Source organism: Hyposmocoma kahamanoa, unplaced genomic scaffold (genome assembly GCF_003589595.1).
Source record: "Hyposmocoma kahamanoa isolate Upper Pololo Valley unplaced genomic scaffold, ASM358959v1 61423, whole genome shotgun sequence".
NCBI lineage: Eukaryota > Metazoa > Arthropoda > Insecta > Lepidoptera > Cosmopterigidae > Hyposmocoma > Hyposmocoma kahamanoa.
In genome coordinates this window covers 1-13,181 of record NW_020653838.1, presented here as the reverse complement: position 1 = coordinate 13,181, position 13,181 = coordinate 1, and the positions used below count along the sequence as shown (strand labels likewise).

General features: G+C 37.0%; 2 protein-coding genes across 2 annotated transcripts; both read right to left on the bottom strand.

Annotated features, from left to right (window-relative positions):
- Window positions 1-675: 675 nt before the first annotated feature.
- LOC113229367 (ervatamin-B-like) lies at window positions 676-4,844 on the bottom strand. Its single transcript, XM_026462924.1, has 6 exons — window positions 4,557-4,844; window positions 4,269-4,472; window positions 3,807-3,930; window positions 3,430-3,611; window positions 1,065-1,175; window positions 676-850 (listed from the first exon to the last, which is right to left on the bottom strand). The coding sequence occupies exons 1-6, from the start codon at window positions 4,780-4,782 to the stop codon at window positions 714-716; spliced, it is 984 nt and encodes a 327-aa protein (XP_026318709.1). The 5' UTR covers window positions 4,783-4,844; the 3' UTR covers window positions 676-713.
- A 1,471-nt stretch (window positions 4,845-6,315) lies between these two features.
- Window positions 6,316-9,239, bottom strand: LOC113229368 (zingipain-2-like). Its single transcript, XM_026462925.1, has 6 exons — window positions 8,975-9,239; window positions 8,690-8,893; window positions 7,980-8,103; window positions 7,528-7,709; window positions 6,951-7,061; window positions 6,316-6,490 (listed from the first exon to the last, which is right to left on the bottom strand). Exons 1-6 carry the CDS (start codon window positions 9,198-9,200, stop codon window positions 6,354-6,356), a joined length of 984 nt encoding a protein of 327 aa, XP_026318710.1. The 5' UTR covers window positions 9,201-9,239; the 3' UTR covers window positions 6,316-6,353.
- Window positions 9,240-13,181: the final 3,942 nt, after the last annotated feature.

Below are 13,181 nucleotides of genomic sequence, written 5' to 3'. Positions count from 1 at the left end.
CTTTACTAGGTGAAGATCTAGGAACTTTATCATGCCCCCTACTCAATATTCAGCCGATTATATAATTATTTATATGTTCAAGTAGCAGGTTGTAAATGTTATAACGTTGATGGCATCAAAACATTCTCAAAAATATAGACTACGCCGTAGTAGCTTATTGATTTAACCTCCCGCCTCTCACGCAGAAGGTCGTGGGTTCGAATCCGGGCTTGCACCACTAAGTTTTCGGAGATTTTTCGCTGAAGGAAAACACCCTGAGGAAACCTGCGCACATCCCCAAAGCAAATTAATGTGTGTGTGAAGTTTACTTTTTTAATATTTTATTAATTTACTGCCCAAGTCCAAGTGGGCCTGTTATAGACTAAGTGTATAAAAAGTATAAAATAAAATATTATATCGCATTGCATCAAAAATATTGTCTATATATACCTAATCATGTTGCAATCATAATTATTATTATTATTATATAAATATGAAACATATCTATATGTATAAAGTTTCATCAAATTTGACGTTTCTCTGGCCCTCGGAGTACAAACTTTTACTTTAACTTTATCAAAGTTAATCTCCCGTCTTCGCCCGAAAATGTTTTGTTTATATCCAAGCCCGTACGGTCACATTATAACTTCTCGTAAAATAAATAGTTTTGAAAAAAAATGTGTTGCATTTTTCATAACGCCGATTTATTAGTACAGATAGTGATCAAAAACGCTTCAAGCAATTATAGAACTGGAGACATAGAAATCCAACAAGCCGCAGATGTTGATTCCTCGCTGCGCCTTGAAGTAGCCGTTCTCGCCAAATGTGGTGCCCCACGAGTTTTTGAATACCCAGTAGTTGACGCCATTTTCTGGGGGACACACCAAATACAAACAGATTAAAATCATTTAAAGCATAATTGTGAAGTATGCCAGATTAATTCTAATAAAAACCTCTACATGGCAATCTAAGAATATGTTATCTCTATTGCCGACCATGTGATCAACAATAGCGGTATCTTCTCCAATAAATTCAAAGTTGTAGCTAAACATGTATTCACTATGATATTTATCAACTAAACCTACCAGAACCATAGCCCACCAATAGCACTGCATGAAGTCCACGAGATCCTGGATAATGACGGCATTTAGTTACGAGTTTCCCATTGTAACCACCCATGTCGGTAGCATCGATAACTGTATAACATAAAAACAAAATTACAACTTTGACAGATCTATGAACCGTTTTTGATAAATTCAATAGGAATCGCTAACGTCGCTAGTCATTCTATATCTGGATTCGAACACACTATCTCTTATGCCAATAGCTTTTACGCTCATCGCGGGTAAAACGGGTTCGTAAATAATTATTACATTAACTCTTATAATTATATGTATAATTACTTTCTATAAAACTTGATGGATACAATTGTGTCTCTTGGAATGGTTATTAGATAACGAGGTGGCGAGGACGTTGAAATAATTTGTGACATGACATGATGTTTTCAGCAACAGTAGAGCTCGTTGCGAAAGAGTTCGTCCAGGGAAGTACTGCCACTTTACATATTTCTGCCGCCATGTAGTAACGTTAACATTACTGCGTTCCGGTTTTGAAGGATAAGGGTGATGGTGAAATTACAGACACATGGGACTTGACAACTTATGCCTCAGGGTGACGGGCGCAGTGGCAGTGCCCCTCAGATCTTTGCGATTAAAAGCTCTGAATGGCACGCAACTGTAATGGACAGGCGTGTAGCTTACCATAAGGTGCACGACTCGTTCGTCCCGTCACTTGATATTATAAAAAATGAATTGTGCAATGAAAATTACTATATATTTTTATGAATAATCTGCGCTGTTTGATTCTCTTGGCATTTCTCCGGCAGTGACTGGCTGGTTCCGCAGTTACCTGTATGGGCGGCGGCAGCGCATTCGTTGCGAGGATTCATTCTCTTCGTGGTGTAATGTTGTTGCTGGTGTACCGCAGGGCGGCGTATTATCCCCTCTTCTATTTTCTATTTTTATTAACTCCATCACTTCTTCACTTTCTTCTTCTTACCATCTCTATGCAGATGATCTCCAAATATATACACAGGCCCCTCTAACCAACTTACGTGACGCAATTTGTGCTACGAATATAGATCTTGAGAGGATTCTCACCTGGAGTCAATCATTTGGTCTCAGTGTCAACCCTTCCAAAACACAATGTATAATCATTGGCAGCCCCTGGTTCCTAACGCGTATTAATCCTTCCTTACTGCCACCTATCACGTTTGATAGCGTTCAAATCCCACTCAGTGCCACCGTTAGGAACCTTGGGGTTATTTTCGATAAGTGCTTATCGTGGAGGCCTCATGTCACGGAGTTGAGTAGGAGGGTGTTTGCTGCGCATGGGTCTCTTCGGCGTTTAGGTAATTATCTTCCCATTCCGACGAAAATCAGTTTAGCACAATCACTCCTTTTGCCTATTCTGGACTATGCAGATGCGTGCTATCCTGATTTGTCTGAATGTCCCCTCGGCAAACTAGAGCGGCTGCAGAATCTTTGCATTAGGTTCATTTATGGGTTACGTAAATTTGACCACGTCTCCGATTTTCGCTCGAAACTTAGATGGCTACCCATTCGTCGTCGTAGAGATCTCCGCGTTTTATCCCTACTGTACACTGTCCTTTTTAATCCAACTTCTCCTGCTTATCTTAAGAATTGTTTTGAATATCATAGCAGTACTCTCCCTCGCACCTTGCGCTCTTCTTCTACTCTTTCTCTGAACTGTCCTATCCATTCCTCAAAATACTTTTCCAACTCCTTCACTATTAGGAGCATCAAGCTGTGGAATGACCTGCCTGAGTCGATCAGACGAGCAAAGACTATTGAGTCATTTAAAATCCTAGTTAAGGCTCATTACCTTAAATTATAAATTCTACTCTGCTGTCTTATTTATTGGTTTTTTTTTTATTTTTTTATTTTCCTCTTCTGTGGTGATAATATATTTATTTGTATGTATTATATTGGTATTTAAGTATTTATGTAATTTATATGTTAGTAGATATTTATTATTTATTTCATTCATATATTATGATGTTTAATAATAATATCATATTTATTGCGCCCTCTATTATTATTACTACTTTTAGTTTATCCTATCACCCCAAGGTTGCCTGGCAGAGATTGCTATTTAGCAATAAGGCCGCCTGTTGTACACTGTATTTTTGATTGTATTGTATTTTTGGTTGTTTATTGTGCAATAAAGAATATTGAATTGAATTGAATTGAATACTATTTTAACTAGCAATCACGCAACAAGAAGATAACTACTACATAAATTCTGTGCCCCGCGATTGACGTTATTGATTTATATTCCATTATTTATCTTCATATGTCGTATACAATTGTGCCTACAGGCTAATAAATTTGTTTATATAGTTTTTTATATACGTCGTGTATCGCTCACCGACTGACAAAGGTCCGCGTTTGTGCAGCACTTTTTTGATGTCTTCCTCATTCGAGAAGCGCCACTTGTCGCACCCGGTCACTTGAACCCTCACCTTCCTTTTATCAAAGGAGCATCTCTGTTGCACAGGACTGTAAGGATAGTCTTTTTCCGTCATCACTCCACCAACTTGTTGGAGAAATCTGCCATAAGACATTTTGCAAACTTAATATCTTTATATTCGGTGTGAGCCAGATCTATGCGCTACAGATAGATGTATGATGCAGCTACAACATATTACGCTTTGCGTGGCATAAATGCTGCCATTTTATTAATTACGATGTACAACTGATTTGGGAGAAAGAATAGTTGAAATCATGAATATGTAGGTAGCATACGTGAAAGCCTGCCTCGGCCATCCTCCATCGCAGCCGGCTGCTTCGGTATCACAATCGAGGAGTTGTTTCTCAGATAAATGTATTATGCTCCCATGTTTAATGGCGTATTGGCCCTCCACATTACCTTTAACATAAAAATATAATAAAAAAAATAAAAAAGAATCTAATAAAAAAGCACCTGCTAAACATAGGCCTGGAGAAACAATCAACTGTAGAGACCCTTTCTTCTATTGTGAATTGAACTGTCAAACAGATATCATGAAGTGAGGTATTGGATGATGGGACGAGAGGCGAGAAGGTTATGAATGTGCAAAAGGAGGATAAAGTGACGATTGATTAAAGGAATTTTATTATAATTGCTTGTTCCAAATTAAACCCAAAAATAACCAAAGCAATGGATATGTCACAAAGTATTTGCTAATTCCTTATTATGTCAGTTAGCCTTTTGGCTTTTCGACTTACCAATTGCAGAGAAAGTCCAGCAGGAACCACATTGTCCCTGAGCTTTAACACGTCCTACAGCGTTATAATTTCGCCAATCCCAGCTGGCTGGCGGATTGTCTTCGGGTGTCTGCTGTAATTTACAATTATCGCCGCCAAGTGGAACGTAACCAGTTCGGAGTTTCCCGAATTCGTCAGGAGATAAATCAGAATACTCATGGATCCCTGTTAGGGTGTTAAATATATGTATGTATAATAAATTAAACTCTTATCCCTGAACCGCATACACGTTCTAACGCAAATTCTTACCAAAGTCAGCAAGTGGGTTATCCAAATTTTGTTTGTTGTGCTTTATAAGAGACTGCTTAAATATTTCGAACCTATATGCCTTTTCTTCAGAACTATTATATTGCTTTCCGTACAAATCGATGAATTCTTGAAAATGTTCTTCCGCGTCTTCTAAATCGTACAGCAAGTCTGGATTCGCCAGAGCTGCCACGACAGCGGTCAAAAGAACAAACGCAAACGTAACCATTATTGTTCGGTTAGCAGTGGGTGGTACCGTTGAATGGCGGCTGACAGCCTGCTGGGCTTTATTTACACATGGGTGGTATCACAAAATGTATTTAAGCATTCCAATTGTTTTTCTTATCATTCTACGCAGAAATGCGTTTTTATATTGCTAAATAACTGTTCGAATTTTTGTTGAAAATCTAGTTTTATCGCAAGTATGTGAGACAAGACTAACTACTAAGTAACTACAAAAGTATTATTATTTTTCAATGTAACTAGAAGTTCAGCATATTTTGACAAGGCACAATTTCCAAACGATAAAATTTTACTATTTTAACAACATTCACGTATATTTATACGAAGCTAGAATTTAGTCAAAAGTACAACAGAAAGTGCCAAATCGTTTATTTGAGCTGGCATTTAGACACTAGGTAACCTAGAAAAATCAGATCATCATGTCTATCTCAAGAAGTCCGAGTACATTTGCTGGTTTGGTACGACGTAATATCAAAATCAGTTCCGTCAGTTGTTTCCCGAACGGTCCACCTGTTTTCCCGATTCGTCTAATTTCCATTTTGTCTACTTTCCTGTTGATCTTGCGAATTTTATATTTCTGTATTCATATTAGCTAATAGAAGTAAATCAAAGAATCTGTAGGTAATTATGATTGTACAGTGATTGGCCATTGGCTGTGGATAACTCGATGCAGTAAGGCTGAAGACACGCCCGTCTCTTCAGCCGAGTAATTTGTTGCGAATGTAATATTAATTTCCTTTAAAACGTAGTTTTCCGATCTTAATGAAATTCGCTGAATGGACATTCACAGCCACTTCAAACCACTGTAATGTTTTGAAGTGGCTTCGGATTACATACACTGTTTCAAAGAAGCACAGAAAAACATGATATAACCGTTTTGTATGGTATCATCGACGATATATTTTACTTTTTCAATTTGGAACAGACAAGTTTTTAGTTTTTTCAAGTTCTGGATAAACTTACAAATACTTTGTAGGAAAAAATGTGAAATTATAGTATAAATGGTATAAACCGACCTGCGTCACAATCTCTAAATCTCTCCCGACCCGGGAATTGAACTTTGGCCCTCTGCGCGGCAGTCCGGCATGGTAGCCGTTCGGCCAGTTGCCTTTGAGAGGGTGTCGTTAATATTGTCATAGTTAACGTCATTTCTGTCTGCTTTAAAAATCAAGGCAATCTGTTTTAAAAATGACATGCTTTAAATCATGTTATTTATGTAAAAAATTGTGATCAATTGCGATTATACCCATTATTATATACTATAAAAGTCATATGTATTAGGCTTCATCAAACTTAACGTTTTTCTAATAAGTCTCAAGCATTACAATTAGAAAACATTATTTCTTATCTTATTTTAAGAACGAGGCTCTTTTCGGCGATCAAACGCCTTTTTTCACTTTCTCAAAATTGCTCTCCCGTCTTCGCTTGACAATAATGTTATATTATTTGTAAGCCCGTACTGTTCCATTATAACATGTTACAAATTAAAAAGTGTTGAAAATAAAAAGCATTTTTCATAACGTTGCTTTATTGGTACACGTATTGACCGAAAACGCTTCAAGCTACTATAGAACTGCTCAGTAGAAAATCCATAATGCCGCAGGCGTTGACTCCTCGCGGCACCTTGAAGTAGCCTTTCTCGCCGTATACGGTGCCCCATGAGTTTTTCAGTATCCAGTAGTCTACGCCATTCTCTGGAGGACATAAGAAGAATTACCATTACATTAAAACAATACATTCGGACAAATCAAATGTCATATGGAAAATTATTCAAAGGGCAATAAATAAATAATAAATAATAACGCACACACTCAACCTAATAGCCCCGCACTAGGGAAACCCTGTCTCGCGGGTGCCATGGACACAAAGAGAAAACCACAAATTACACCCAAACTCCGAGAGAAATAAATGTAGGCCATACAAGTATTTCTCCCGGCCCAGGAATCGAACCTGGGACCTCTGCGTGGCAGTTCGGCATGGTAACCGTTCGCCCACGGGGGCAGTTATAATATAATAAAGAAGTATGACAGATTAATTATGCCGGAAGATGGTAATCTAAGAATCTTTATTGCCGACCATTTGACCAGCAAAAGCGTCATTTGTGGTTAATACAAAGTTGACTGATTCACATGCGGATATATCAAATATGCTTACCAGAACCATACCCCACCAATAGCACTGCATGTAATTCTGTAGTTAGTGGATAATGAAGACATTGCTTTAAGACTCCCCCGTGGTAACCTTTTATGTCGGTAGGGTCGATAACTGTTTAACATATAAACAAAATTACAATTCGCATTAAATCTAAGGCTGCATTTTCAACTCTGGCGCAATAGTGCAACTTAACCTGTCTATGAACCGTTTTTGATAAATGCGAAAGGGATCGCAAACTGCATAGAAACCGGCTAAGTAATTCTGTGGAATTGCCGAATAAAGTTGTGACATGACAAATTTTTTCAACGAATTATTTAAATGAGAATATTATTTCATTTTTAAAGAATATTTTGTAACTAGCACAACGAAACAATGAGATAATACTGAATTTACTCATCAGAAAAATGTTCTGTACTTTTTCTAATCCCAGAACAGTTTCTCGCGAGTGCTGTGCCCCGTGATGGCCGTTATTGCTCGACTCATATTTCATATTTATTTTCATATGTCATATACAATTGTGGCCACAGGCTAATACTTTCACTTATACTCTTTTTTATATATGCCGTGTATCGCTCACCAACTGACAAAGGTCCGCGTTTGTGCAGAACTTTTTTGATATCGTCTTCGTTGCTGATGTACCACATCTCGCACCCGATCACTTGGACCTTCACCTTCCCCTTATCAAATGAGCATTTATCTTGCACAGGCCTGTAAGGATAGTCTTCTTCCGCTACCACTCCACCAACTTGTTGGAGAAATCTGCGATAAAACATTTTGCCTGACTTGATATCTTTAGACTCCAATTAATTAAAATTTTAGGGGTACTAAGTTTGGTGGTTGGTTTGGTGAGTGAAACTTGTTGTCTGAATCAGGAACCATATCAATTTGTATAAACGGGTTTAGTAAAGTGTATTTTATATGGCTCTTAAATAGCTAACAAAACGTAAATTAGGCTAGTGTACATCTCTAGGAGACGACACTGGAAATTACAGCGTATAACCGATTTGGGAGAAAGAATAGGTAACATACTCGATAGCCCGAACCGTCGATCCGCCGCTGCAGCCCTTTGCGTTGGTGTCACAATCGACGAGTTCCTTCTCAGACAATGATAATATGTTCCCATGTTTAATGGCGTATTGACCCTCCACATTACCTTTTGGAGAAAAAATAGTAAATAAAAGAATGTGTGCACCTGCTAAACAAAGGCCTAGAGAATACAAACAGTACCAGAGACCTTTTCTTATATTGTGTTAGATTTAAGTTCTTTAGAACGGGAATTGATCTGTCAAAGAGATATCGAGTTTTTAGGTTTTCGCGATTGTTACACATAGGAAATGAGACTGTTTTTCCGGATTTAAATCGCGTATATTTGGTTTTTTCAAACAAACCGACGTTTCGGGCCCTTTACCGGTCAATCGTGACCATGGGACCTGTAAAGGGCCCGAAACGTCGGTTTGTTTGAAAAAACAAATATACTCGATTTAAATCTGGAAAAACAGTTTCATTTCCTGTGTCAAAGAGATATTATAATGTGTGGTATTGGATGATGGGACGAGAGGAGCAAGGACGTTGTGAATGTCAAAAAGGAGGATAAAGTGACGATTGATTAACCTAAAGGAACTTTAATTTATTTGTTTCTTCCAAATTAAACTCGAAAAAAAACCTACGCAATGGATATGACACAAAGTATGTGCCAATCCAGTTACTATGTTAATTAACCTTTTAGCTTTTGGACTTACCAATTACAGAGAAAGCCCAGCAGGCACCACATTTTCCCTGATTTTTAACGAGTCCTACAGCGTTATGATTGCGCCAATCCCAGCTAGCTGGCGGATTGTCTTCAGGTGTCGCCTGTAATGTACAATTATCGCCGCCAAGTGGAACGTAACCAGTTCGGAGTTTCCCGAATTCGTCAGGAGATAAATCAGAATACTCATGGACCCCTGTTAGGGTGTGAAATACAATATGTATAATAGATTATTCTTATCCCTGAACCGCATACACATCCTAAGGCAAATTCTTACCAAAGTCAGCAAGTGGATTTTTCAAATTTTGTTTGTTGTACTCTATAAGTGACTGCTTAAATATTTCAAACCTATATGCCTCTTCTTCTGAACTATTATATAGCTTTCCGTACGAATCCATGAATTCTTGAAAATGTTCTTCCGCGTCTTCTAAGTCGTACAGTAAGTCTGGATTCGCCAGAACTGCCACGACAGCGGTCAAAAGAACAAACTCAAACTTAACCATTATTGTTAAATTAGCAGTGGGTGATACCGTCGAATGGCGGCTGACAGCCTGCTTGGCTTTATTTATAAATGGATGGTGTTTTAAAGTGCATTTAACCATTCCAAATGTTTTTCTTATCATTCTACGCATAAATGTGTTTTTATATTGCTAAATAACTTTTCGAATTTTGTTAAAAATCCAGTTTTATCGCAAATATGTCAAATTAGACTAACTACTATATACAAAGGCCATGTATCAACTCGAAATGCATATTTTGATGAGACTAAACTTCCAAACGATGAAATGTTTACTTAACAACATCCAGGTGCATATTTTTTTTTTTATACATGACAGGCAAATGACTCCACTCCACCTATTTATACGGAGCTAGAATTTAGCCAAAAGTACAACAGAAAGTGCCAAATTATTTGTTTGACTTGACATTTAGCCATTTAGTAACGTAGAAAAATCGGACCATCATATCCGTCTGTCTGGTTTGGTAGGACGTATTATCAAAATCAGTACCTTCGGTGATTTTCCCGATCGATCCACTTGTTTTTCCCGATCGATCCACTTGTTTTTCCCGATTCGATAATATTTGCTAGTAGAGTTAAAGCCAAAGTCAAAGAATCATTTATGCTACAGGTAAAATAAATAAACTTTGAAACATAGATTTTAGGAGGAGGGCGCTGCATTCGCCTAACGAACATCGCTCTGTGTTAATTTATTTAAAAAAAATAGCTACTATAAGTTTTCCAGTTCTTAATGTTTATATAAGTGTTCATAGTTGTTCAATTCGCCAGGAAAACTATTATCATCGTGAAATACCTAGTACTTTAAGGAATTTTAGAGCGTAAATATCGGCTACAAAATTTTCTCTGTGCGACTGTTAAACTTGTGTATGACTTTAAATTTTAGTAATAAAGAATAAAATTTCGTGATATATTCCTGCAAAATCAGTGAGTGTTGTGAAATTAATCAAAACAACAGGATAAAAAGTGTTTTTTAAAAAGGAGACTCCTTGCGTCGTTGCTACCGTTCGTTAAAAAAGTGTCTTGCTATTACCCACTTCGTCGCAACATTGAATAGATAACAGCTGAATACAAAACTGTACCATAATTTCGCCGGTACAACTTGTGTGCGCATTGGTCTAGCGGGATAGCGGCCGGATTCAGATTTCGACGCCCGCGGTTCGCATCTCAGACGCTGAAGGGTTTTCTGGGGAGTATTTCTTTTTCGTTTTTTTTTCATTTTTCATTATTATTATTTTATTATTGCTATTATTTAAAAAAAATTATACTATTATTATTATTTTGTCCTTTTACGTAAGTCACATAACATAACACATATTATAAATTACATACATACAACGCAACACTGAACTTGACTCCTTTTGCTTGACTTTTGTCAAACAAATCTCGGAGACAACGTACATTCATACATGCCATTAAAACACTTTTATTTAGTTATTTGCATTATTTTTATTACACAGAAAATTTAGTACAGACAGTTTTTAGCTTTAGTTGATTACCGTTACGTATATAAGTAGCTATCGATTAACACATTAACACTACAATAACTGTCGTGTATTTGCAAGCGGGTCTCAATTTACTTCAATACATTTGAAGTAGACTTTGATGTATTTGCTTGTATTATACAGACATACATACATAAAGTGCACGCCTGAGACCTTTAACTATTACATAATATATAATTTTTATTAACAATACCTCGTATATATTTATACATTTTGAGTAATTTTATTAATATTCTTTCCGTGCATAAGTTTTGTGAGCGAGATTTGTATGTTTTAGGTAGAATAGACCGGACAACCCTGGTTCATTTCAGTTATCTGATAGATTAAGGATTAGAAATAGACAATAGCTCACTGTGCTAGTGGGAACTTCGTATTTGGAAGAGGCCTGTGTACATAATTTACATATTTTTTTTAAGTACATTCTGTGCGCTTACATTCCATTTGATACATTCCAGTGACGCGATATCCAGTACAACATGATGACCAGGAGAATGTTGTCTGAAGAAAAGAGCAAGAAGATGGAAGCTGAGCTCAATGAACTGAGGGCACTGACAGATAGGCTTCTTGAAGAACGCGATGTATATGAAATGGAAATGCAGGCGCTCAAGACTTCACGAATGACATTAAAAGGGAAATTTGATGAAATTCGACGATTTTGTGAAGAATTAGAAAAAGAGTGCAAACGAAAGGAATTAATTATAGAGAGCTTCCGAGAAAATCACCAGGAACACGAAGATGCCTTAGACCGTATCAGGTTTCTTGAAAGACAGGTAAAGGAATCAAATGCTGAAGTTGCATCATTACACGAACAAAGCGGAAGTTACGACCACCTAACGACCTTGTCACTCCGTGATGAACTAGCTCTGGGAGACAGGAATGTATGCAACAGTAAATTATGCAGCACTAAATCGCCTAAGACCCAAGATTTTCCAAATTAACCAACCTGATAAGAAAGAAATCGAAAACTCTTAAGAAACTAAAATCAGAAAAATTAAATTTACACAAGGACAAGGTGAAGATGGCCGAACAAGTGAAAGATCTAGAGTTAGATCTTCAATCGCGAACTAAAGACCTACTTTCTACGCAGAAACAACTAGAAGAACATTCAGCTGCAACTAATGAGCTTTTAAAGCTGGGTACTGAGTATAGAGAACTTACTCAAGTCCTTCTTCACGATGAGCTTAGTGAAACAAATGGTCCAGTAGAAACAAATCAGACCCCGTCCCCACCACCCACATCATCAACGCAACCAACACGTGCATCGTATGCCAGCGTTGCTGCAGGAAAACGTGTCTGCTCCACTACAACTGTTGAAGTTCGACACAGTCAACGGTCAACCAAGACTATTAGAACTCCGACCAGGCCATCCAGAAGAACGGTAGTTTTTTCTGATAAAATAGGCGTAGGACTAGGCCACCACCTTAGTAACCACTTAAAACAAAGGGTAGTCAACTATTGCTATCCAGGAGCTACTTTTAGTCAAATTATTACACTGTTAAGTGATTGCAACTTTGATAAATATACAACAGTGATTCTTATAATAGGTGATAGTACTAACATTAGTAAAAAAGAAGTAAATAGTAGCATTGACGTGTTCTTGAGAATTCATGAGAAGTGTGGGTGTAAATTCATACTAAGTGCATTCCCTTACTGCTCTAACCTAGGCATCGCTCGTAATAAGTATATATACAACATAAATTCGCACATTCATAATTTGACTTGCCGTCATAGTGACGTTATATTTTGTTTTGATATTAATAAGTTCGTAAGGAACTTCAATCTTTTTGAGGATAATTTTACTTTTACCCCTAAGGTATCTAAGACATATAGCTAGTTTGCTATCTTTTAATATTAAGGACGCTGTTATAGAAGATATAACACAGTCCCACGACAATGCTCCTACATTAAGTAGCAACAGTATACTTTTTAATAAGCATAATTTAAACTAAAAAACACGACAACAGAAAAGTCTAATCGTTTCCATGTAGTACATCAAAATATTCAAGGCTTTTCTGGCAAAACATTAGAAATAAGTCTTTTTTTGCACGATATTTCCGTTGACGTGTTTTGTGTTACAGAACACTGGCTGAAAGATTACGAAGCCATTAACAATATAGAAAATTATGTAATAGTCAGTTCGTTCATAAGAAAGAGCTTAAGTAGAGGCGGATCCATGATTATTATTAAGCGTAACTTAAAATTTAAAGAGCGTAAGGATATCACAAATCTTTCTACTGAACGAACTATTGAGATTTCATGTGTGGAATTGGATCAGTTTGTCGTCTTATGTGTATACAGGCCCCCCTCTGCTAATTTTAACGAGTTTGATTTAATTATGGAAGACAGTTTAAAGCGGATTTTTCCAACCAAAAAAAACGTAGTAATATGTGGAGATTTCAATGTAAACCTGTTGGAAAACTGTTCTACTTCTGTAAGACTCATTAATTTATTTCAAAGTTTTAACT

What these genes read in the sequence shown, in the direction of transcription:
- LOC113229367 (XM_026462924.1), bottom strand. Translation starts at nt 4,782, where the DNA reads ATGGTTACGTTTGCGTTTGTTCTTTTGACCGCTGTCGTGGCAGCTCTG. An exon ending in TAACCCACTTGCTGACTTTG is followed by an intron (nt 4,473 to 4,556) that starts GTAAGAATTTGC and finishes ACACCCTAACAG; the next exon opens with GGATCCATGAGTATTCTGAT. An exon ending in TGGCCGAGGCAGGCTTTCAC is followed by an intron (nt 3,612 to 3,806) that starts GTATGCTACCTA and finishes GTCTTATGGCAG; the next exon opens with ATTTCTCCAACAAGTTGGTG.
- LOC113229368 (XM_026462925.1), bottom strand. Translation starts at nt 9,200, where the DNA reads ATGGTTAAGTTTGAGTTTGTTCTTTTGACCGCTGTCGTGGCAGTTCTG. An exon ending in AAATCCACTTGCTGACTTTG is followed by an intron (nt 8,894 to 8,974) that starts GTAAGAATTTGC and finishes ACACCCTAACAG; the next exon opens with GGGTCCATGAGTATTCTGAT. An exon ending in CTGGGCTTTCTCTGTAATTG is followed by an intron (nt 8,104 to 8,689) that starts GTAAGTCCAAAA and finishes TTTCTCCAAAAG; the next exon opens with GTAATGTGGAGGGTCAATAC.